Consider the following 24,581-nt stretch of genomic DNA (forward strand, 5'->3'; position numbering starts at 1 on the left):
CAATTTAGTGCGGATCTAGTATCATTATTCCTGTAATGCTGACCAATTCATATTTTATTTTTAACCCGATGACGCAAAAAGAGGGGTGTTATAAGTTTGACCGGTAAGTGTGTGTGTCTATCGGTCTGTCTGTCGGTCTGTCTGTGTACGTGTCACCACAGCTCATCAACGGGTAAACCGATATGGATGCTTTTTTTATTTGATAGCTAATCGTAGATATGTTTGATCAAAATCGATTTAGCAGTTCAAAAGTTGTAGCCAAATTAATATTGAAAGTCGTTTTTTTAAATATGTCTAATAAACTTATTATTCGGTAGCAATATTTTTCTGTCAAATAAATTAAAATCTTCTTGTTCCACCGAATTAATGTTAATTACGGCATAACAAATTATGAAAATAGTGCTATAACGAAAATTTTAATTATCTAGTGTCAACTCTAGCGTTAACTGCGCATGAAAACGCAAAACTCAAAATGGCGTAAATCATTTTGTCTAAACGTCAGCAGTGTGCAAGTAAACGTAAAAGTTGGCTGGTACAACTCATCCTACCCTAAAACCTGTCAAAAGTCTAAGGAGTTATTGTAGATCTCAATTTAAGTGATTCTTTCTCTCTAGCCTATTCATATCGCTTTCTTTGTTTAATTTGGAATTCTGTTTCTCAATTTTCAAGGTAAGTTTGTAAGCAAGTTGTAAAGCCAAATAATGTGTCAGATTTTTCAAATTATTGTATTCCAATTGAAATAAAAAAAAAGTCAAAATCCAAATCGAATTTGGTTATCGTTCTGTTATAGGACAACTTTCTAACTAGTGTGCTTACAAATAAAAAAATGAAGTTTAAATATACATATCAAATAAAGTAAATACTTACGATGACGAAATTCTTAATTATAAACAAGCTATCAGTGTTTGAAAATTAATGTAAGTACATACAAAATCTGTGAACTACTCTGTTGTTCTGATATCAAGTGAAAAACAAGGTTGAAATTGTCCCGCCTTATCTGTGGCAAATTATTTTTCTGTTCAATTCTGTGACCCCAGTTGCAGCGCGATATGATAACGCGGTCAGTCCCATTTTTATGTATCTTCACAATAACGGCTCTGTTTTCGAGATTTGAAGACATGGTCATTTTTCTCAATGACGATTTAAAGTGAAAATGTATTTCAGATTAATAATTGAAACTGATGAATTGGTTATATTTTAAGTGTGAAACGAAAAAAAAGCCTAATATATTAAATTTTCTGGAAAAATTAGTCCACTTAAGTGAATTAGATGACTGAACCAATAGAAACGATAAATTACATGTGTATTACGCGTGCTATGAAAAGTCAGGAGTCGAACGCTTACATAATCCAATTATAGGAAAATCTCGTAGTCTCAAAACAGCAATTAATAGATGCAATTAATATTAATTGAAATCTATTTTCAACTAAGATTCAATGAAGATATCCTTAACAACAATGCAATTTTTTTTACAAAATATCGCTAAATTGATACAGACATATATTTTGCCCAATAATGGGAATTATTTTTGTATTATAACATAGACGGCATTAAATAATAATAAAGTATATGCCTACAAGTTTGACTTGAATTAAAAGCTGAATAATACGTCGGACTAAAGTTGAAAAACTGAAGTTATTCAATGGATAACGAAGTATAAATCACTGGATTATTTACAAAAGTGCCTGATCTTGCCTAGCTAGTTAGGAAAGAAGAAAATGTAACGACACCACACAAACTTATACCATTTATGTTAGATTCCCACTACTGGCGTAAAGTTCTATAAGTAATAATATTTTTAATCGAATGAAAATCCGTTGTGGGTCGCGAATAAGAAGAAGAGAATCACAAATAAAGCATAGTGATAATTATAAGAAGATTTAATTTGATGTAGACAGCATTCGTCGTTTTAGTATCATTAGTAAAATGTTCTCCTTTCACTTGAATCCACCATCTTACTTGATCCACAAATGGATATGTTTTAGGTATTCGCTTCCAATTTTCGTCAATTATAATGACTCTCCATATTCATCAAGTTGACGATAATTTTATTTTTCCCACCACTTCTTACCTATGTCAGTCACATTGTTATCTGGCAGACGAGTGATGCCTTTTCAACCGGTCGTTATCGAGAAATTTTATAGACATTTTCATATCTCAAATTTTATTGAATGTCTTCAGAGCACAACTTGTTACTATAATAGATACAAAATAAATTACTGTGATGTTTTGTGACACAGATATATTCTAAATGGCACGTAAAATATGAAGTAAAGATCCATGTTTGCTTATCGCGATGTTTAATTAAAAGCAATAAATCAAATAAACAGTAGGTTCTTTGTCTCGACAAACAAGTCCAAATGATTTGTATATTTATACAAATCCTTGTATGACACGTGATGCAATTAAGGTGATAAAAGTTTTTATGCGGATTATTAATTTTTTTAATAGTTTTTTTTTATATAAAGACAAAGCAATTTCCGCAACTATATTTATCATCTGGCTACAGGGCAGAAATAGTTTTTATTTTGATACGAAAACATTTTAAAATATGAAATGAATCTCTCTCGTATGACGTATTCTCGTATTCTTATCTAGTAAAATATTGCATCTATTAATTACTAGGTATAATGTACATAACATAAAAACACAACAACGCAATATTCTACTAGATACGTAACATAAGTGAACATCTTCGAAATATATTACACAGATCACTTTGATTTGAACATTTAACTTTCCATCTCCCAAAGTAATTTGTACAAAATTACTTTTAGGTATTTACATGAGATATTTGTTACCATGAAATTATTAGATTCTTTTCGAATCAAGTACTTCCTAGCCATAGCTAAACTAAAAAGTACTAATATCGGAAGACAGAAGGAGAAGAAGGAAGTTTTCATGGAAAATCTATAAACGCTATTCCATTGGAACTATTTCTGTTTTTTGCTAGAACCGAGCCACTTCGATAACTTAATCAGAGCTGCCATAAAAAAAACATACTGTGAAAATCATGTGTAAACATTCGCCATAGATTTTCCACACTTATATTAGGTAATAACAATTTATCATTGACCTCCCAAGACAATCAGTATCAACTTTAGTGACACTATCACGACGTCCAGCGAATAATACGTTGAAGTGATGGGTTGGCGCCACTGATACGAGGACCTCACAAGTCGCTGTATGTGGAACATATAAAGTAGTGAAAATTGAGTGTTGCGACCATGGTTCACACGCTATCTAGGGTCACAAGAACTACTGACATATTAATAACATCGATGCACAATGAGATAAACATCGGGAAGTGACATAGAATTTTGACTGAGCAGATCAAACTTAGGGATTTATTAATCGATCAATGATTCATCAGTTTGTAAGTTTGTTGCAGGAGCAACCGAAACTGATTATGTAATAGATAATTTTATTATAAATTTATTAGCTTTTGCTTTCATAAGTTTATTCCTCGACTCTTTTAAAGTTAGTCTATAGTTAGTGTTTGTTGATTTTTGTTGTATAGCTAAACGTAGTTTTCGTAACCCTTGAACCTCTGCCTAATCTGTAAGGTAAAAAGACGTTAAATGTGTGTATGTATACTTGTAATATTAGCTAGAATACGTAATCAAGTGCATAAAACATGAACATTTTGATAACCTACGTGTCGCCTCCATACAATATTTACTCAATATTAAATTAGAAGCAGCGATAATTTCGAAACGCTGCCACAAAAGTGAATTGTGCAACTGCACGGTTGGACATTATTAAATGTCTCGATGTATTTTTATATTGATAAGGATAATTGATCAGACCATAGGTCGCTGTTTATTTCTATTTGCAATGTTTTATCTGATATTTAGGGTTAGAAACTTTAATACGTTTTTTTTTTATTACACTTATGTTAGATATCAGTGATTTGGTTTGTATTTTGATAAAATTTAATACGTCATAATATCGCCAAAGCAATTTATCGGCAAAAATAGGTCAATTTTTTTTCCTGAATTAGAAATTGAACGCAGATTCTATATTTACATATTCATAAGTTTTAGAAGTTGTTTTTAATCAGTTCAGACAAATCCAATTTAATATACTTTGTTATTGTAAGCATCGGCTAGACCGTTTATGAATTTGATGCACTACAACATCCGTTTACAAGCTAGCAGCAAGCCGACCATGTAATGTCGGCCGGGACCTGTACTACAACGGCCTACAAGCACACCTTCGTTCGACGCAAATTACTGCTCTAGTAAGACTACATTGTAGCTTCAGTAATGCACAGAATATCTAAAGTTCTGTTATCTGTAGTCAATACACCATGTACGTATATGGCTGATTAAAAAAGAAACGGATTTATTTTAATGGTGGTCATATTACGAAAACTTGTGAAACAGAAATATAAATTACTGATTTTACACCTCCACAATCAACTGATCTGCCAAGAAATACCCAGTCTGATCTGTGTAATTTCACAGAATCCGATCTAGTATCGGGAGATCTCGTTAAAACTATATTTGTTGAAAACCCCTACCGGGTTTTCAACAAATATAGACTAATGTCAAGTTCCATAATAGAGGAGCGCAAGAGCACATTAAAGAACCTCAACAAGGACATGGTAAGCCTATTGCAGTTGCCACATATTGACCTAAATTAGTATAAATTGACAGTCATATCGTCTCGAAAATATGACGAAATTTATTGGACAAATATGTCCTTCGAATCTGGGATCGTTTCATCCCATATAGCAGACGCTTACGCGGATGCATTCCAATAGAGATGATTAAACTGGAGTCGTAAGGTGAAGATTCATTTAACCAGTGGAGGCGCAATCTCATGAGTACCAACAAAAAACACGCTTAATACAAAGGTACTGACACTATTTTTAGAATCTCATTTTATAAGTCTCCCGGATTTCCAATTTTTCTAAACATTATTAATGTCATTACTTCAGTTTTATTGGGAATATGTTTTATACCTTGAACTAAATAATATTATGGTTTCATGTAAGGTCATTACAAGGAGACGCTGTCCCATTAATTGGAAAGTTGATGGTTAAATATACTTAACAAATTTTAACATTATATGTAATAAAGTTGCAAAAGTATAGATTAAAATGCCAGATCTATAGTCCTATTTATAAGTAACAACTAGGAGCTGATTAATAAGGATAGTCAGACAAGCAGTGTAACAGAGTTACAAAATGCCTCGTGGCTGACCGATAGGAAAAAGGAAAGAGGAAGCGTCCAATGCGTCTAGAATGAAATTAGCTGGACGGTCAATTACTCCTGCCCGCTGTAGCCTACTAATGTCTCGGCCGGCGTTGCCTGCATACGGCACCGCTCATTTATATGCCTTCGCGCGTTCTCTTTATTGTTCCATAGATTGGTAATACACGGGAGGACTGGCACTTTGTGCTGTAAATCGTGGTACATACACGTCTCCGATTAACTGTGTGGTACGCTCGGTAGTGTGTGCAAGTGTGTCGGTGACATCATGTCCGGAATATGGCCGGCCACACAAACTCGCTACGTGTCCCCGGGTCCTATTATCGTCGCACGTTCCATAAGTTCCGCGGGTGACGCATGCCACGGCCCTTCAATCGAGAGGCTATCAATTTGTTCATGTATGACAGCAAGCATTTCACTCAGCTGTTAAGATGTATTTGTTTTTGTGACTGTCTGTTGCTTGAATTTATACGCTTCCCTTACTAGACATTTTTCGATTAAAAGTGTGTAAAAAAAATTATGCATTTTCAAAATACGGATTTTAGTTGGAAACCAATATTGAAATTACTAAAATTTATCAAAGCAAAGAAAATATATCAATTGGTGATCAATTGGTGATATCGGATCACCAATTGTCTCGATGAGACGCGTTGAAATCTCCTTCAAAAATTTTTTTTGATTTTTTTAAAAATTTAATACAGAATTTAGACTTTCGCCCATAATTAATAATTATGGATAAAAGAAACCTTTTGATGCACAAGTACTTGTGTGATACATTGACCATTGTCTCCGTCAGCATAAGTACCTCATTGTATGTTCACCAGCAGTATCAGATTGCTCCTGATAGAAACTTGGTAAAATATGACATCAATAGACACCAGTGTCAATTGACAAACTAGATGGTGGACAAAAAGTAGTCATTCTTGTTTCACCGTTTCGTATTATCTTAAATTAATAGTTGATCTAAAACGAAATGTGATACAGCAACCATATTATGCCGTTGACAAATTATTTTCTGGCGTTCGTTTTTTACCAATGTTCAGTCTAACATTTACTAAATTATCCATGATAATTTATAAAATTTGGTAGCATTACATTAAAATAGCATTTAATGTCTTGTATTAGGTGGGACTTCAATGATAATTCGAATGAGAAATCATATTTCATCAGTATTTATTCGAATGTAACAGATTGACAGCCAATTTATTTCTATTTTCTATAATCCAAGTTCCGTGTTAGACATTTTGCTAACATATAAATCACAATGATCAGTGGAAAAAGTGGAAGTCTTAGCCATTTCCCTTGGGCCGTGATTGACAAATCGTCAACGTTAAGCTTGTGGCCACCCCAACCTAGATGTCCCCTAAGCTCTTGGTGAGTGTGAAAAATCCTGGGATTTAGTGGACACCACTTCGTATTCCTTGTCTAATCAGCAAGTAATTGTTAATATCTTATGAATTTCTAATATTTATTTCTGTTTATGTGTTTATATATTTATAGTAAAAACAGACAGAGATTGGTAAATACATAGAAAATAATTCCGTTAACAAACAAGTTTGTCGAGAAAATTCGAAATCGGCTATGTACTTGAGAATAAAGATCGAATTAATAGTCCCGTCAAAATAATATTAATTCTAAATTCACAGGTACAAGGTAACATTTCTATTTCAATCCGAAAACCGCAAGCAAGACAGAATATTATTTGTTGGCTAGCAATGTAACACAAGAGAAAACGACTCGATTTTAAGTTTTAAGTACATATGTACTTAAAATCACCGTTATTTAATAAATAAGATAGGTAAATTTTAAAATAAAATTAATTACGATCCGGCGTCCACGGATAACTATACGAGTACCAAGAAATTTCAATAGTAACCATTTTATTTTTTGGAACCTACATTGGTATGCAAACACTGGCCATAATTTTGCAATGATAATAATATACTGTGATCATAGCCTACGTGGTGGCCATCACATATATCTTGTTCAAACACGAACCGGCGCCTCTTATTGGGAAGTTATAACCATTAAGAGAATACACAATCGCAATTTCTTCCTGTCGTAAATAAACTTCGGCGGGAATGAGTAACCGCGTGCAATATCGGGCAGCCGAATAGATGGCTACGTGATTGGAATTGTGGTTAGGTTCGTCGAAATTCGTCTACTTTATGGTGTAGTTGAATTTTCCGTCTGTAATTATACCGGGGCGGAAGTGTGGGTTGCTATCCTGGTCACGCCGAGGCGGTTGACCGGCGGTAACGGTGCCGCCATAAGGAGCTGGACACTTGGGACACGCCGCGGCTTCTTCAACCAATTGTAATTATGTTTCATGATAAAATATTATACGTGTCACAATTTCATTATTATACAATAATACATTGTCTTCATTTTTTAAAATAAAATAAAAAATTAAATCGTTGAAGATGCGCAGCAGAATTTTTTTAACTCTATTGAATGTTAGGTTCATATTAATTCTTCTAGATCATTACATAGGTCAAGATCATATCAAACCTGGACATTGTTAGTCAGTAATTGAGTCAAAAGTATGAAGTATCCGGCCAGATTCGTATATTGTTTTGTTATTTAGGTTTTCATATATCTTTTAAAATATGTTTTACTTGAGTTTAATATATATTAAAATAATGGACATATATATGCCTGTGATGTTTCACTATGGTGAAACTGGGTTCGGTTTCAAATAATCATATTTAGAATTCGGTAGCACAAAATATCACCTGACAATAGAATGACAGAGGTTAGATGTAGTGACCACTTAGCCGGGACGCTCAAGATGAATTAATCATTACTCTCCGATCTAAGTGACCAAGGGGTCAGTAAAGAGGGTTTGTTTGTTCACGTAATTCCAAAACGGGAGCGTTGTCACTCTTCATTCCCGCCGAGTTTCCCTAAGGCTAATTGTCAGTGAGAATTCTCGACTTTATACGGGAGACGAATGAGTTTTTAAATTACTCTGCTACTATAATAAGCACCCATGTGAAGTTAAGATGCACTTATGATGATGATGCTGTCAGAGTTTCTGGACATAAATCTTTTGTTGACATTATTTACAGAGAAAATATTAAATTATGGAATTATTTATTATAAAGGAAATCTTAGAAATCAAATTAATAAAAAAATACAGGGGAAAATAAGTATTAGCCGCTAAATTAATAAAAAAAATTATAATTTATAATACAGTCGACCGCACTTCAATCTACCAAAATTCATTGCAAATTGTTTTTTTGTACTGTACAGTAAATATTGAACAATTGGCGTATCAAATTTTATATAAATCAAAGAGATTTGAATTAAAAATTATATAAATAAAGCGGTTGATCATGACAAGAGGGCATACATTATCGCAGTATTCACCCCTTTACTTCACGAGCTGCACCGACACCAGCCCCTGTCCTCTTTCAAACAAAACCTTCGTTTGAACGATCACTTCCCGAGTTTAATCCGCGTAATTTCCTTACACTGTTACTACTTAATTGTACTTAATTACGGTGTATTTTCGTGTTTCTTTTAGTAAATATTGAGTGAGTGATAATAGTTTGATACTTATCAGGATTCTACACCTGCCGTGGACTCAACCCGCCTATTGAGTATAAGCACCGTTTACAACCTGATAAATGCCTTAACGCTTGTTAGATTCCACCGAATGACCGCCAAATTTCTAAAGAGCCTTGTATTTTTTATTACACGTGCGATAGAACAAGTTCTCGGAAATTTCATGTTTTCTCAGGAGTTAAGGAAAATGCGCGTCAGAGGGATTTTTTGAACAGATCACTATATAAAACGCGATTTTCCATTAAACAAGTTATTTACTAAATGTACAGTGATAGATAATATTTTTTCATTTATTGCATAGTTGGTCTGAATTAACTTATATGCATATTTTAGGTTAATTCAGACCAAACTTACAATTCACATGAATAATTTTAACACGGACACGGAAACCCAAGGACTAAATTGGTTTCGATAACACAAATAAACGTTGCTACACAAAGCCAAAACAGTATGTTTGCTTGTGATTACTTCGTTTATGAAAAATGAGTAAATAAATGAGAATTAACAGAACGACACATGTAAAAATGTGAACTTATACCATATATAAGGGTGCTCTTGCAGAAATCCAGCGATATTTTTACATATTCAAGTTGAAATTAATAATATCAGAAAATAATGAAATAGCGAGTTGCTATCGTTTCGATCTATATTCATTTAGCAAAGTTACCGCCGCTGCGACACTGCAATTAAATTCAAATAAATCAAGACATTTTCCCACCAGCGCCAAATAAATATTGTGCAGAAGTGCAAGTGCACACGGGCTTTAATTTATGGCTTTTTGACAAATTACCTATGATATTCTTTCTTATTAAATGCTTTTGACTTTAGTAATTTTTATGTACATATTTCACAACTGTAATATTTCTGTGAATTCAATTTACAACATGTGAAATCTAATTGTTTTTGTTGCAGGCACTGTTTTTGACTATTAGACAATTAAATTTATAACATGCTTAGAATGCGGTTCTTATAATCAAATCGTAACTTTGATGGACGTAACGTAAATATTATATTTTCGGTTGGCAAAATTTCCCTTCTACAACACAATTTAGTACTTCCTGCATTAATCAAATAGCATTATTATAAAATTACTCAATAATAATGTGCAATAAAGCTGTTCCAAAAGATTTCAGGCAATTTGACTTCACAAGTTCACAACCGCATTCTGAGCGCGTAGCAACTGTAATTTTCTGAAGAACATGCGTTCTCTTCTACGCTATCGGTATTTTGTAGCACGCTGCCAAATGCGCTAATGTATCAGCTATTAGCGATGAGACAGGTTCCAACACGTTTTTCTGCTGCACATTTCATTATTTAATTACGTTTTCCATCGAACAATAGAGGCTGGGAGAAAAAGTGCGCTACGGACTTTTTTAAGTGCGCGTTAATGCGGCATGATTATTTAAAGATGAACGATTAATTTAACTTTAAGTTTCCAAAATTATTAGCAAAATAATTATGAATATATATTCCTAGGACACAGTATAAAGTACTTTCTTAGCTCGAAATTGTAGTATGGTGTAAAGTACATTATCATTAATTTCATGAATCGTATTTACTATTATAGTAACTTCTTTGATATGGTTCCGCTATAGAATAGGACCACTCCATATCCTGTCAAGGATTTCATACAAGGTAGTATAAACCTCCACCACTCAGACTGTCCTTGCATCATTTTCATCTTCAACTTTTGCAGTCTATTGAACATCTTCCAGGCAGCGCAAAACAAGTCGCCACCAGATGGTAACTGCTATATAATTATTCTTATCCTGATTTTCATCATTAAATTAACGTTACCAATTACCTCTATTAAAGTAGTAATCATAAATATCTGTATGACTGTGACATTCAGATGTTTGTCTATACATTATATATACTAAGGTCTAATCTTCTTTACAGTATTTCTTATTTACACGCATTAAGAACTAAGACTATTGAGATGAGAGAGAATCGACACTCTAATTGTACGCGTTACGTAGACTTCAATCACTTGTCTAACAGAGTTACTAGAGTTGTGCTAACAAAACAACCTAAATTAACAGGTCTAGCTCAACTAGTCAACTTGTCGTCGCCAACTTAATCCTCACGAACTCCGATACACAAAGTTGTCCTGTTAGGTCCCTGGATATGTTATTCCAACACTAGTGTTTTCTTCTGCTACGACGCTTATCTCTTTTTTTATTTGAGCGTGTCCATTTTGACATTCTCGGCTGTGGCGTCTTAAAGCCGCTCTTCTCTGGCTTTACGACCCACCGGTTGATCTCATCCCTCTTTGAGCAGGCTATTGTTGCCTCTTAGCTGTTAGGCATTTTTAAACTTTAGCCAACTGGTAAGACATTCACGAGATGTGGGGAAGTCTTACTCCAGGGCGGAACCCGTACGCCCCGCTCAGAAGAGAGGAAGAAATTTACAATTCAAAAAAATGATTTATTATTGGACTTGTTTTAAATATAATGTGCCGATTATACTATTAATTAATCCATGCAGTATTCATAATTTTCTTTTCGCCGTTTAAAGTCTGGCATACTACATTAGATATGTTTTATCTCGAGTCAGACTCGTAATGTACATAAAGCACATGTAGTAATCGGACACAAATTATGCACGACTCAAAATATAAACTGATTTTATAGGAACTTAATTACTTTTAGATATGCGTTTAGATTTGATAAAAAAGTGCTTAACTTAAGCCATATTTAAGTCGACATACTAGAGTTAAGCTCCCTTTGCTTTGTACTCGAAATGCACTTTTAAACACCACATTTTACGATGAACACGCACAACTTTTATCTAACATGTTCATAGGAAATATTGCTTCTGTATGATAGGTAAAAAATTGCATAATACAATTTAATGTGTGAATTCAGAATCCATAAAAAATTAAAAAGTCTCTCATGTGTACGACATGACATGATAATGCTTTACGTCTAAAACAAACATCTGTGAAGTTTACCCGCAATTAACAATAAAAAATCATGTAAATTCCTCATGCTGTTGTTAGTTAATGATGTGTTTCAAATCAATGATATAAAAAGCTGTTTTCATCCTATCATGTATTTACACAATTCTTTGTTCAATAGTGTGTTAACTAGAGCATATTATATTAAGTGCATTGTTCTTCTATTAATGGTTCGATCCATTTGAGAGTCGAATTTAAAAAAAATATTACAAATTGTAGCAATATTTGAGTACTTACAGGAATTTAGTGTTAAATTGTGTATGTAAATAATCGCAAATTAAGCATAGTCACAGTACGACAAATATAATTATGACACATTATAATAATCACGAACAATGTTGGTATATCAAAATTATTGTTAATCTACAATGTTCCATATAGTTTGTTTAAGTTTGATCTAAAAAGTAGTAAAAGTATTCGATAAAGGTCATTTTACTAAAAAATTTGTTCTTCAAATGTGTCATCAAATAATAATAATAATCGTTTATTTTCAGACCAAAGATCCATATGTAATAATCCATATGTAATAATCCATATGTAATACACATAAAATGAAATGATAAATACATTAAAACGAAAGTTCGTACATACAATCATCAAATAAATTAATTATTTAATCAAAGGAATTTGAAAATTTATAATAAAAGACTGATTTTACTTTATTGGTGTGTAGAAGTCAACTGTGAATTTTGTAAATCCATAAGTTAGCAAAATGTCATCGCGATGTCATTTCCGATATCGATTGTCACATGTTATATGCGTAAATACGGTTGTTATCTTGATTGGTGTAACAGTTATCTTTTGTATCTGTGATTCATTTCTGTCTTATCGACTTATTATTTTCAAAGTTGGTAAAATAGGCTGTATTCTTGTCGTAATTTTCAACCAACTTTCAATAAATACAGTCTACTTTTTGCACTTTTGCCCATATTTGGATATTCACCATGCTTTAAGTATATTTATTGAATTGCTATTTCATATATTCGTCAATCTTTTTCATTATGCTGTTATTGCCAATATACAATCTTTTTCCTTTTTGTAAAGTAACACAGCCAATAAGTACCTGCAGTGTTTATTTTTTATTTGTAGTTTAATCATGTGCTCCCATCAAAATTAATGCACTGACTATATTTTGATTATGATTTGATTCATCATTATATTTCTCAGTAATAAGCATCATTGTGTTGAAATATTATTATTTAAATGATTTTTTACTATTAATTGATTATGTAGGTAAAAATTTAGAAGATTCATTACAACTCCAAACTCCCTTTTTTCCAGTTGAAGACGTTCAAATACCAAAAAATAAAAATATGTGGAAAATGATTTTATCCACAGCGGTAAACGACACCGATAGATAAATTTAACATTTATAATTATCTAATAAACTCATGTTTTGTGTCCTTACATGTTGCCGCTATCGTCTTGTCTGCCTCGCATCCATTTTACATAGCTGATAACGATAAGGCTCATGTGTCGATAGGTATGCTTAATAGATAAATCACACTGTATGTAACAGTAAATTCCAAATATTAAGCTGTTCTGGTATTGATATATCACGTTGTTAAAAAATTAAATTCAATTTGGCGCAGCGTAAATTATAGCGTTATGCTTGGAAATAAATTGCTCGCCACAGTCCGACATACTGAAATAAGTAGGCAGCTAAAGTCTTTGCTCAGCAAAAGTCGAGCTAATGCCTTTCCCATTAGCAGGAGTGAGGATGGTAGATTGAGTTGGAAGGCTGTTAAATTCTAATAGGGACTAAAACAGAAGAAAACGCATAAGATATACCGATGATATAAATCCTTCAATAAAGGCATAGATAAGAAGTGCTCAAGGCCGAAAGAAATGGTATTTGCATGACGCCATCTACACTCAGCAGTACATGAGAAATGATTTAAGATGACATTTTCGTTGCGATAAATAAACAAAATTCGATTTTGAAAGTGGCCGTACTAGTGCAGATTATAAAACTTTTAGATTATCGATTTAACACACTTAATAAACTTTCCACTTCCGAACATGATCACAAATTGATGTACTCAGGTCACTGTCAATGCAGCACTCAATCAAACACATTCAAAGATAGACCCGCCATTCAATATTCACTATCAATGCAGTCGCATTAAGTCAGGTGGACACAGGCTATCCCTTAGCTGTCCTAATACTCGACAGGAATTATCAATTGACAAATTTCTGTTCTGTGTTAAAGGTTACGAGCATATTCTGGACCGATATTAGGATTATTGATTTTAGCTTTACTATTTGAATTCCCAAATACAGCAATCCAGCGGTAGACACTATGACAGTAAAAGCCCACCTCTTTCAGAGATTTGTGCATCCGCCTGTCGATCCAGTAGCCGTGGGGACTTATCTATCGACGTCGCTGTCTACTGACAGCACCGCGCGACTTGCTCAAAAATTAATTATGCCAGATCCAAACTCCCCAATGCTGTCACAACGTCGAGAGAGAGCACTGAATTTTAGATAAACTGGACCATTTACTAATCGTTGCAGTTTAGTTTGCCATTGTATACCTGTGTCTAATCAAAAAACTTTATCTATATTGGAGATTCGAAATGTGGACAAAGTTTCGAAATGGACATAAAACTATTAAGATAGATAGACCTCTAAATAGAATTTTTATCAGGTTTAGAATGATGAGGTGAAGAACTATATCGAGTTATTACAGTGAAATTTGAAAATAAAAAATTATAACTAATTCTAAAAACCAGTAGTAAATCCCGTGGAGTGAGCTGATCCTTGGAAATTGAGCATAAATTAAGTGTAATAAAATCATGACTTACCCGTTAAAAGGGTATCCTGCGAAGGCCGCGTCGTAGGGGTGATAAACAGTGGGATACGGCCAGCTGGCTGCGCTCGCCGCCAGGTTCTCCTTCAGTTCGATGCCTGCAGCCTGCGATCAATTACACTCCATCAAATTTAAATTAATTCAATACAAAATTTAGTAGCTTGAAGTAAATTGTAAGTATGGCAACTAAAATTGAAACACGAACAAAGAAAACTCAGAAAGCAAACGCAAAATTAAAAAAAAGTGTTCAACCGAAGCGGTTATCTCACACTTTACAGTAAAAGAGATAAAAATCAGACACATACATGGAATGATAACCTTAATGAGAATCACACTACAACAATAAATCATATCTGAAGCTAGATTGTCGGAGCCACAAGTTTGTTCATCGTGATTTTTAATAAGCCCATCATAATCTCGTTAAACATGGCTATTATAAAATAAACATCTTCGAATTCTCCTTCAACGTTTCCGGTAGCTTTAACCCGATCCATTACGAAAATGATCCTCATCGGATTGATTTCTTGATCGATCGCTTTAGAGTTTCGTTCTAACTATTATTATTTAATGGGCGAAGATACCAGCCACACGCATCAATCATCTTTCGGTCGACAAATGTATCTTTTTTTGTCTCTCAAGATTGTTGAACTTTGCTTTCTTTTATGTCGTCAAGATAAACAACTAAATTTATTACTACGATTTGTATGTTCACCATTATGATTAATAACTTACTGTTAGCTAAGCGGTACATTTTATACTTATGTCTTCGCTGAAGTTTTGTAAGTAAAATGGCAAAAAGTGGCATAAAAACTCAGGCAAACTAACGGACAGAAGGTCCAAAAAATTTATAGCAATGCATTAAAAATAACTTCGGAGCGAGTCTTAATGCGGTCAACCAGGATAAATCTATCAAAAGATTTTGTTGTCCAACAACTTCATTGGTGGCCGAATCGAAAATCCGATAATAAATTTTACTCAAGTACGACAGCGTAATCCAGTCGCGCTGTCGCTCTTTGTTGCTCCGACCTCTCCTCTCTGATAGCTATAATTCCAGTTTTCTGTTACCTCCAATAATCTTACTAAGTCGTAACGCAAATATGCACTTCGATTTATGAATGCTAACGACATTTGCCTATAAAATGCAGCTTGAAACTTATTGGCTAAAATTGAAATTGAATTTACATGAGCTGTGAATTAATAATAAAGCGAAATTTATTTTTTGTCATTCCTGTAATATTTTTGAAGGTTCAAATGACTTACAAAAATGTATTTGTTGTGTTTCCGTTGATAAATATTATAAAAGCGACCGCTGATACATTCGAACATCAATCACGGCATGCTGGATGTCATAATTAAGATTATAATTTGTATTTATTAAATACGTATCTTTCATACACTTAAATATATTTATATTTTTGTCAAAAAATATTATAATCACAATATGTAACATTAGGTATCTATATTTTGTATTGTCATTCGAAACAAACTAAAATATAACAAATTACCGAAATGAGCTTTCACTTAAATCAAAATATAATTTTTGACGATTATTTAGATTTTTATTAAAATGCTGCAAAACGGCCGTTGGATTTTCTTTGTTGATTTTGATTACGTAGATTTGTTTATAGTATTTTTAATGTAAGGCTTTAATTTAATACTATTATTTTTTTATCTACATAGAAGTAATACAAATACTTAATATCCCATATAACAACTCCCAACACGATGACAGGTATTAAAATATTTCAACGACAAAAAAAGGCACATAATCTTTATTGGTATCAACATCATAAGTTTAATGGAACCCACCTATAATCCTTTTACATTTACAACTTAAACTACGAATATTTTGTGGAACGGATGAATTTAATCCTTCAAGTGAGGTAGTCAGCACGGATACTGTAAAAACTTTATATAAAAATGTAGGTAAAGACGGACGAAACCTATAACCATTGAACTCGGATTTATTTTATTCTAAGTAATATTATATGGCAAATTGGCGTGTTGATAAGAATCAGTTAATGTTATAAGTTAACTTATAATAATAGAAAAATAACTGCATCAACCGCAATTTTTATGTTTCCAAATAAAACCTAGTATATATGTAGTAGGCTAAAGGGTTAATGTGAATCGCGATCGCAATGTATAATTCCGCAATAAATTTATTATTGCAGCCGTGAAATAAACTCCAGCTGAACTATTTCGAACCAGACTGTAATTATGTATTATTTCCGACTCAAAATACGGCCGAAGTGAGTCGAGACGTCGTCGAATCGAAACGCCATTGATGTTATTATTATCTTGAGTTACGACAAACATAAACCGCAGATCAATTAATGAGTTACATAGTGATGAGGATGATTTATTTCAGAATTCATTGGAACTATAAATTATTATTTTTTCAATATAAGAACGTCCGTTTCCTGTAAGCGGGCCACATGTGTGCAAGAAGTAATAATATCAGTGAGCTTTCAAGTACATTATTTTTCCACTGAGACATCAATCAAATGAACACACAAAACTCATAACAAAATTTAGGAACAGACAAAGAAATATTTCGGTTGCAGTCCTTGAGAGTCAAAACAAAATTATGAATTGTAGACAATATAAAAGGCGTGAAAAAAAAAACGAGTGAGGATCCCATTGAAGGCAAGGCTGCGGGCGGTGAGTTCACACTTTCGCCGATGATATATGATCATATCTATATGAATGATTGAATCATCTGCCGAGACACGTTCAGAGCCCCACCTTTTAACACCTTCCTCCAAAAGTTTTACTACACGTCATATATTACGCACCGTGGCTACTTTTATGTTGTTATGATCATTATCATTCAAAGTCACTACCCACACACATGGATTACGACGGAACTCGCTATTATTACGACTAGCATTTTTGTTACAAGTATTGTTTTCCCGGCTTTTATGCGATGAAATGGAAACATCAGTAATATTGATTGCTTATCGCCAACGATACCAAATCATGTAATTACAAAAAAAATCGAATTCGAGTTACAATATATATTTGATTCCATCAATATCCTGATAATGTCCGAATAGCATAATCTTTGTGTCAAAACATAAATAGCGATAGAATAAAAATATAATCCCGCTGCGCAAGCGATATAGGTTCCAGGAGATAAATTTTAATCTCCAAGAATGAAATTGTTAAACTTATTAAGTTATTAAATCGGACCAGCGTAGGAACAACTTTTTTGAATTGACGGACAAAAGAATATACATCAGCGGATTATGATTCTAATTTATGTGTATTTTTTACGTCGTGTCTTTGTGATTCGTTAACAAGAGGCAGTGGCTGTATCCATGGCTCTATTTTGACATCGTATCCTAATTATTATAACGTAATACCTTTCATAGACGAAGCTGAGAGAAAAAAACACTATCGATATAAATAGAGATTTGTAGTTGGTTATAATTCTTTTGATTTTAAAGATATCGTAGCGAATGACGCAGAGTTTAGTTTAGTTCTGTTCGAGCGAATTAATTTATTCGAATTTTAATGCTATTAAACCGTACTCTATCTTGATGTTGAACAACAATATTTTTTGTTCGTCTATTGTTACTTTTTAGGTCTACAATTTTCAACATTATTTTGACCAATGATTTTACACTATATTTCTTTATTTGAGACGACTGAACAAATTTGTTAAACATACCAAAGAAACTAAGGTTTTGATAATTTAATCGTTCCACTCTGTGATTCTTACCTCGGTACCTAAAAAAAATGAAAATATACTAACAGCATTTGTGTAAAACGGGGGTTGGTCAGCGGCAAGGGCTGGAAAGTAGGCGGCCATGCCGGCGGCGGTGGCAGCGGCGTCGGAGTATGGCGCGCTATACATGGACAGCGGCACGCCAGACGCCAGCCGCTGGTAGTTGAGAAACTCGTACTGGCACGAGCACACGGTCTGCCCGGTGATGGGGTCCTGAAAGATCGGCCGGCCCGTGTCGCAGCATCGAGCTGCGCCCGCCGCTGGGGAACTCGCGCGCCCCGCACCGCTTGCACCCCCTCCGCTGCTCATTCCCGCTTGCGCCGGCGGCGGACTGTTTGAGGCTGTCGATATGGTGCTCTGTAAGTTGTAAATTTTGAAATGCCTTTATGGCACGTTTCCACATTCGCTTTGCAAAACAAACTCAATTAGGAGGCCTCCGACGACGCACAGCGCAATCGCTTGGCAAATAAATATTCTTACGCTTACGTGGTTACTGATAACAAATGACAAATGAATAGTGCATTAGCATAAAATCAAACTGATGGATAATAAATGATCGTTTAATGTGTGAAAGGGGTGTGCTGGGCGTGCCTGCAACGTCGTCAGTACGCAAATTCGAAACGCTCCAGAAACTCTTTTTAGTTTAATGAACTGTGTGAAAAAGCCATGCATCGGAAAGTAATACGATTGAAGGATTAAAAGTAAATGACAATAGAGCGTCGTAATGGTTTTATTTGGCCGACTACCTGAATCGATGAGTTGTAACAGAATAAACATCCGTTGTTGTTCGATCATAAAGCGGAGACGGACACGGCACGTACTGCCTTTTAATTGAACATACGTAGATAAATAACTTTCTAAATATTTGTCATTCGAGTGAAAAATGGTCCCCAACCGTCCGATGCTCATTGTGTCCTGTATGGGATTAGAAACCGAGAAATGCCACCCGACCGCTTATGACACAACCATGTGTCACATTTTGAAAGAAAATCATAATTAATTCCCCCATTGTGTCCTTCCCATGTTATTATAGGATATTTCCGGAAAAAACCTACAGAATGAGAATACTCCCGATAGATGACATTAATCTTTTTGATAGAAAGTCCTAGTGACGTATTATTTATTTGATCAGGACGTAAACTGCGGTTCGCGTTATTTCTTTGTACAAAAAACTGTACGCACCTTTGTGTGTTTAACCTTTAATTATGTAAGGAGGGGGTGTTAGCGCTTCGTAAGCCTAGCAAGTTAGTCCGCGGTTGACTGTGGTATAAGCCGCCGTGACCTGTCTACCGGTAGGGCTTCATGCCCAAACACGCCATTCTCCACATCCCCCCACCACACCACCGTAGTGTAAGCTTATCAATATCCTACAATTCGGTACGCACACATTGGATCGCGGCGGGCTAAAAACATTTGTTGTGTTAAGGGTATTATTGAGGTAATCCCGAAGCCGTTAAACGTCGAAACCCTGTATTACCTACATTACATACCCTGCATAGTTATTTAATCCTTGCTTGCGAACATTGTATATAGTAGCAGCGGTAGGTGTTCGCCGCACACCACACGTCATGCAACCTAAAGTGTATAACATTAAAGATGATTTTGATTTAGCCAAGGTGACTATGAAATCGTCGAAGTGCTTAAATGGGATTCAATCTGTTCAGACGATAGGAGTATCTGGATAAGCGACATAATTTTGTACCTCTAGTTCAACATATCCCACTATTCTATCGGCCATTTCAATGGATCTATATTCTTTGTAAATCCATTACATTGATTTGCGTATGTGTGAGTGTGTAGTAACATATGTCTCTCCTTTGTGAAATTGACAATGGTCGTATCAGATTTGTATATACCTGAAGTCTATAAGTCTAGACATATAAATACGCTACCTACCTAAATGTCAGACTGAAATGTGTTATTAAACTAATTTACAAATTTTACAACTAAATCTGTGTATTCTAATTGTCTCAAAAGCTACAACTTGTCAACACGAATATGAATTTAAGATAAGTGATTTGAACAATTTAGCTAACAAAATTTTGTTGTTGAAAACGTTATGATTAGATTAATTCTGTTTCCACGGCGGTGTGGAGACACTTTTAAGGGGCCATAATGAACACTTGGGAATGAGACAGGTGCCACTTTCACACATAACAGACACAAACTTGTGAAATTGCATGTAAAACGTTGCATCAAGTTATTTATTAAAATTATATTTTAGTTAGGGTCGACGTTGCTGAACTATTTGAGAGCTAGTGCATTATCTATATCTTTAGCCTTGTCGACAATCAGTAAATGTACATCCATAAGTATCAGTTATATGTGCTTATTAGATAAAGGAGACAAAAAAGTTGTCATCATATCCTTTTCAAATATCGGACGGTGCAGGATTAAAGTGCCGCTGCGCCTTATCTTTAGCAGACATCTTTTAAAAAACAAACATGAGAAGTATTCTCTTTTTGTTGCGTTTTTTATCGTAACCCGCAGGATGTGTTAGAGTCGTTAAGCCCTTTTAAGTGTTAAACCATGTAACTGAATATTCGAGCGTATAAGGGCCCGATCTATTTGTTAAATATGTAAAAAAGTTAATCTTAGAGAAATCAGGCCAAATGACATGAATTTCGTTAAAGACATCAGTCCGGCAAAAAATATCGATGACATGTAGCTGGTGCAGCCGACCGACGCTCCAGGTACTGGCCTTTTTTATCAAAGTCGGACCTTTGGAGACATCATTAAAGTATTAAATTTACGATAAGACACCGTATGCTTCGTTGGATGCGGTATTTGCTAATGTTTAATATGTGGAAGTACATTCTCGTGACAGGGCAAGGAACGGGTGTGTTACGGTAATCTTGTAGTATTGGACAAAGGGTCGAGCACAACCAACGTATTAGGCTCCATGTTTACAGTACGCTCTAAGGCTATTGCGACCGTTGTCGACAGCATGTTCTTGCTGTTGTTGGATAACAAGCACCACGTGATGCACTCAACCATTATGAACGCTGATATGCGATACTATTGTTTTAATATCGAGGTTGCCATATAATCCTTTTTCGCACATAATCGCCCTAGAAAAAGTATCACAATTTGATAGATATGCTGATAAGGAGCCGAGCGTCACGCTACCCGCGAACATTCCTCGTCTTGAGAAAAGCGTGTGCGAAATATTCCAATCTAGCACATTTTTTCCTCTTCTTAACATCAGGTTAATTGCCACTGATTGGTATCTGTAATAAAATCATTTGTTCTACAGTCACAAGATATTTTCGTGCGTGTAGCCACAGATTGTTAAGCTGTGTGGGGATTAATGCAAAATAAATATAATAATTTAATTTAAATTTTATGTAAATACTTTTATCTAGATTGAAGTTGCACACACTTGCATTGTTAATGTTACGGTTTCATTGATTCTACAATCTGATTTACTCTTGTATGCGTTGTATGAACAAGATACGATACAAAAGATTTATTTTAAAGATTTGAACATATATTTTTATAATTTTAACAAATATAGACCACGACAGAATAAGAATCATTGAGGAAACAAAGAAATGTCGACTTGATAATCTCTACCTCTTCAAAAGTCGGTTAAATCTGATTAAAGACCTTGCTTGCTTGCTGGGTTTTATGGTCGTTGTTTTTAAGTCTTTAAAATTTATTTTCTGTTCAAGGGTTATTGATCCCCTGTCGCAGTATTCGAGGTTGGAAGTTTCCGAACAAAAAATAGACAAGCTAAGTTTTACGACGGACACTAGATATCTAAACTAATCTGTGGAGGAAGCGATCGCCAGACTTGGACGCCAATAGCGCCAATCAGGATTAACTGCTCAGCTCCAGCTTAGCAACATTCAGAAACTAGAAGCCTTTCAACAGTCTCCACTAAAAACCACTAACACCTAATTAAATAAACAGCAACATTAAACTTGGACATAATATTTTTAACCACTGCAATTAAAATTAACAAAGCAAAAACAGCGAACAGAAACCGTATTAAGTTTTTGTTGCGTATGATGCGAGTGTGAATTGTTTTTCAAGTTTAGTCCTCTTCACATTGTCATGAATGATTATCAGTTATTATTAGAGTGTGCGGTCGTATCGTGTGATCCGTTCTTAATTGCGGACGCGCAACTGATCGCGTGAATAGGAAAACTATAATTAATAAACGCCCATGCTTCTAATTTTTTTGCAGTCAGTTTTCAATGATCTAAGATATAGTGATTAAGTGTGCTCGGTATAGCATGAATATGTCCGACATGCGGCTTTCTCCAGAACTAATCCCGATGTGCGCGGTCACTCACCCCGATAAAACACCTTTTCTCAAACATAATTCAAATTTTGGTATCATTTTGGGTTATTTACATAAAATTGTTTAATTGGACAATTATATGGCGGATCGCGGCTGCGTTATGTCTATTTCGGCCACATCCTGTGTCAAGATATCTGTGTAGATAACGTTTGAATTTGGCCCACCCTCAAATGCATCACGCCATTGAAATTCACACTCACACCTTCCTAATTAGGGTGAATTAGGGCAGAATAAATATTGTGAAGGAACCAGGGCGTTCTGACACTCGGCAAAGCTAATGTATAGATAATACGTTATAATGGTGTTAAATGAGAAATTAATACTCTTAGAATAGAAAATATAATATGTTACTAATAACATTATGAATGTATGCCCTGAGATGCCCTGGGTTAAGGTCGATGTGGTATGAAGTATGGATGTATTGTAGTTTTTACGTGACTTGCTTTTTTATGTTTGTGTTTTCTATGAAGAAAGAAAAAAGAAGAAATTTTGTATTCGAGAAAAAATATAAAATTTTCAATAAAACTTAAAAAAGTATAGAAGAAAATAATCGTTGTCTTCAATGAAACCTTACCTACCTAAGTTATAATTAAGTATATATATATAATATACTTACTAATAATACATTAGATAGTTTTATTTTCAATACATATATATTTACTTACAAAAATCATAAAGTAAATGACAAGTATTTGGAAAAATCTTACTGGTTTCTAAGATTTAAGACAATTAATTATAAACACGTAAAGAAAATAAATGAATACATATTCATATTTACCTCCTAATCACTTGTTGATTATTATGCCATTGTATGTACGAAAGTGAACTTAATTTATTTACTGTAAAACTGTTATTATTCAGGCAATAAACGTAGGCAATATAACAGTCGGTTATCAAACTAAACTGATCTAGCAGCAATGTGGGTATGTTGTACTATGGTGGTTCCTTTTTTGTAATCAGTCTATGAATCTAATTCTATCGTTAAACGTAAAGCCATTCTCTGCATAAATAGAAATTGTGCACTTAACGATTGTGTGAACTTTGCAATAGAGCTAAGATAATAAACTTTCATAACGATCTTGATATTAAACACGAGATGACTTTTCCTTAAACAAAAAACAATACCTAGATTGTAAAAGGAGTTTCGTGTGACGATTTGCAATTAAAATTATTTACCGGCACACATATAAAAATAAATTTACGGGATCTTTTGGAACGTATTAGGAATTACTTCATTCAAAATTATTGAATGCTGTGACTGCAGAAAAAAATAATAATATTTCTTTGGCATAGATGTGAATAATTTTTTCAGCAATAAATAAACCACAAGCTGCATTTCAACACCCACGTAACGTAAACAGAGAGGTGTTATAAAAAGTTTGTGTCGTATCAATCGATTTTGAGCTAGTTATTTTATTTGAAAGGAAATTTTGTCGAGGTAGCTTACTGTAATTATAATTTTTCAAATTTGTATTTTTATAGGTACCAACTTGCCGCCACTTTTGCGTGAGTTAAAGAATTCGCCTGAAAATTATTTGTTTTAATGTGTTAGCAACGGAAGCACACATTTTTACACATTCACTCACCGTATAACCTGACTCAACCGAACCTTTAGTCTTCATTCAAGCAACTCATTCATAAAATTGCAACTGCGTCGAAAGGAATCGGAGACCCGTTCGATACACTCCATCGAGTCCACAAATGTGCTCGCGACGGGGTTTTTTTATTCGAATAAGCAATCGATTAAAATTCGAACGATAAATCGTTTTATTCCACTAATGAAGTTGTCGCAGGTTGGTAAATTGGGAAACATGCTTGTTTTGGTTTCTGTCTATTATTAGCCAGGATTATTATGCCTAATAATGGCCGTATGTGAGAACGTCTAGCATTCCTACATCAACTCTGAAATTAGATTGATGCAATCGTAACTGCTTTGTGGGTATGTTGGCATGCCATAAAGTGCATAGTGCAGGGAAACA

General features: G+C 34.3%; 1 protein-coding gene across 2 annotated transcripts in view; it reads right to left on the reverse strand.

The window, feature by feature from the left end:
• The window catches only part of mirr (mirror), a 43,680-nt gene that overhangs the window by 8,526 nt on the left and 10,573 nt on the right, over window positions 1-24,581 (reverse strand). Inside the window, exons 2-3 of one of the 2 annotated variants that reach the window (XM_053768368.1) lie at window positions 18,321-18,634; window positions 14,556-14,665 (exon numbers count right to left, since the gene is read on the reverse strand). In XM_053768368.1, coding sequence (XP_053624343.1) covers window positions 14,556-14,665; window positions 18,321-18,602 — 392 coding nt within the window. In that variant the 5' untranslated portion in view covers window positions 18,603-18,634. Of the gene's footprint in view, window positions 1-14,555; window positions 14,666-18,320; window positions 18,651-24,581 lie in introns of both variants that reach the window. The other variant, XM_053768367.2, reaches the window with a different exon arrangement.

This window comes from Plodia interpunctella, chromosome Z, assembly GCF_027563975.2.
Source record: "Plodia interpunctella isolate USDA-ARS_2022_Savannah chromosome Z, ilPloInte3.2, whole genome shotgun sequence".
NCBI lineage: Eukaryota > Metazoa > Arthropoda > Insecta > Lepidoptera > Pyralidae > Plodia > Plodia interpunctella.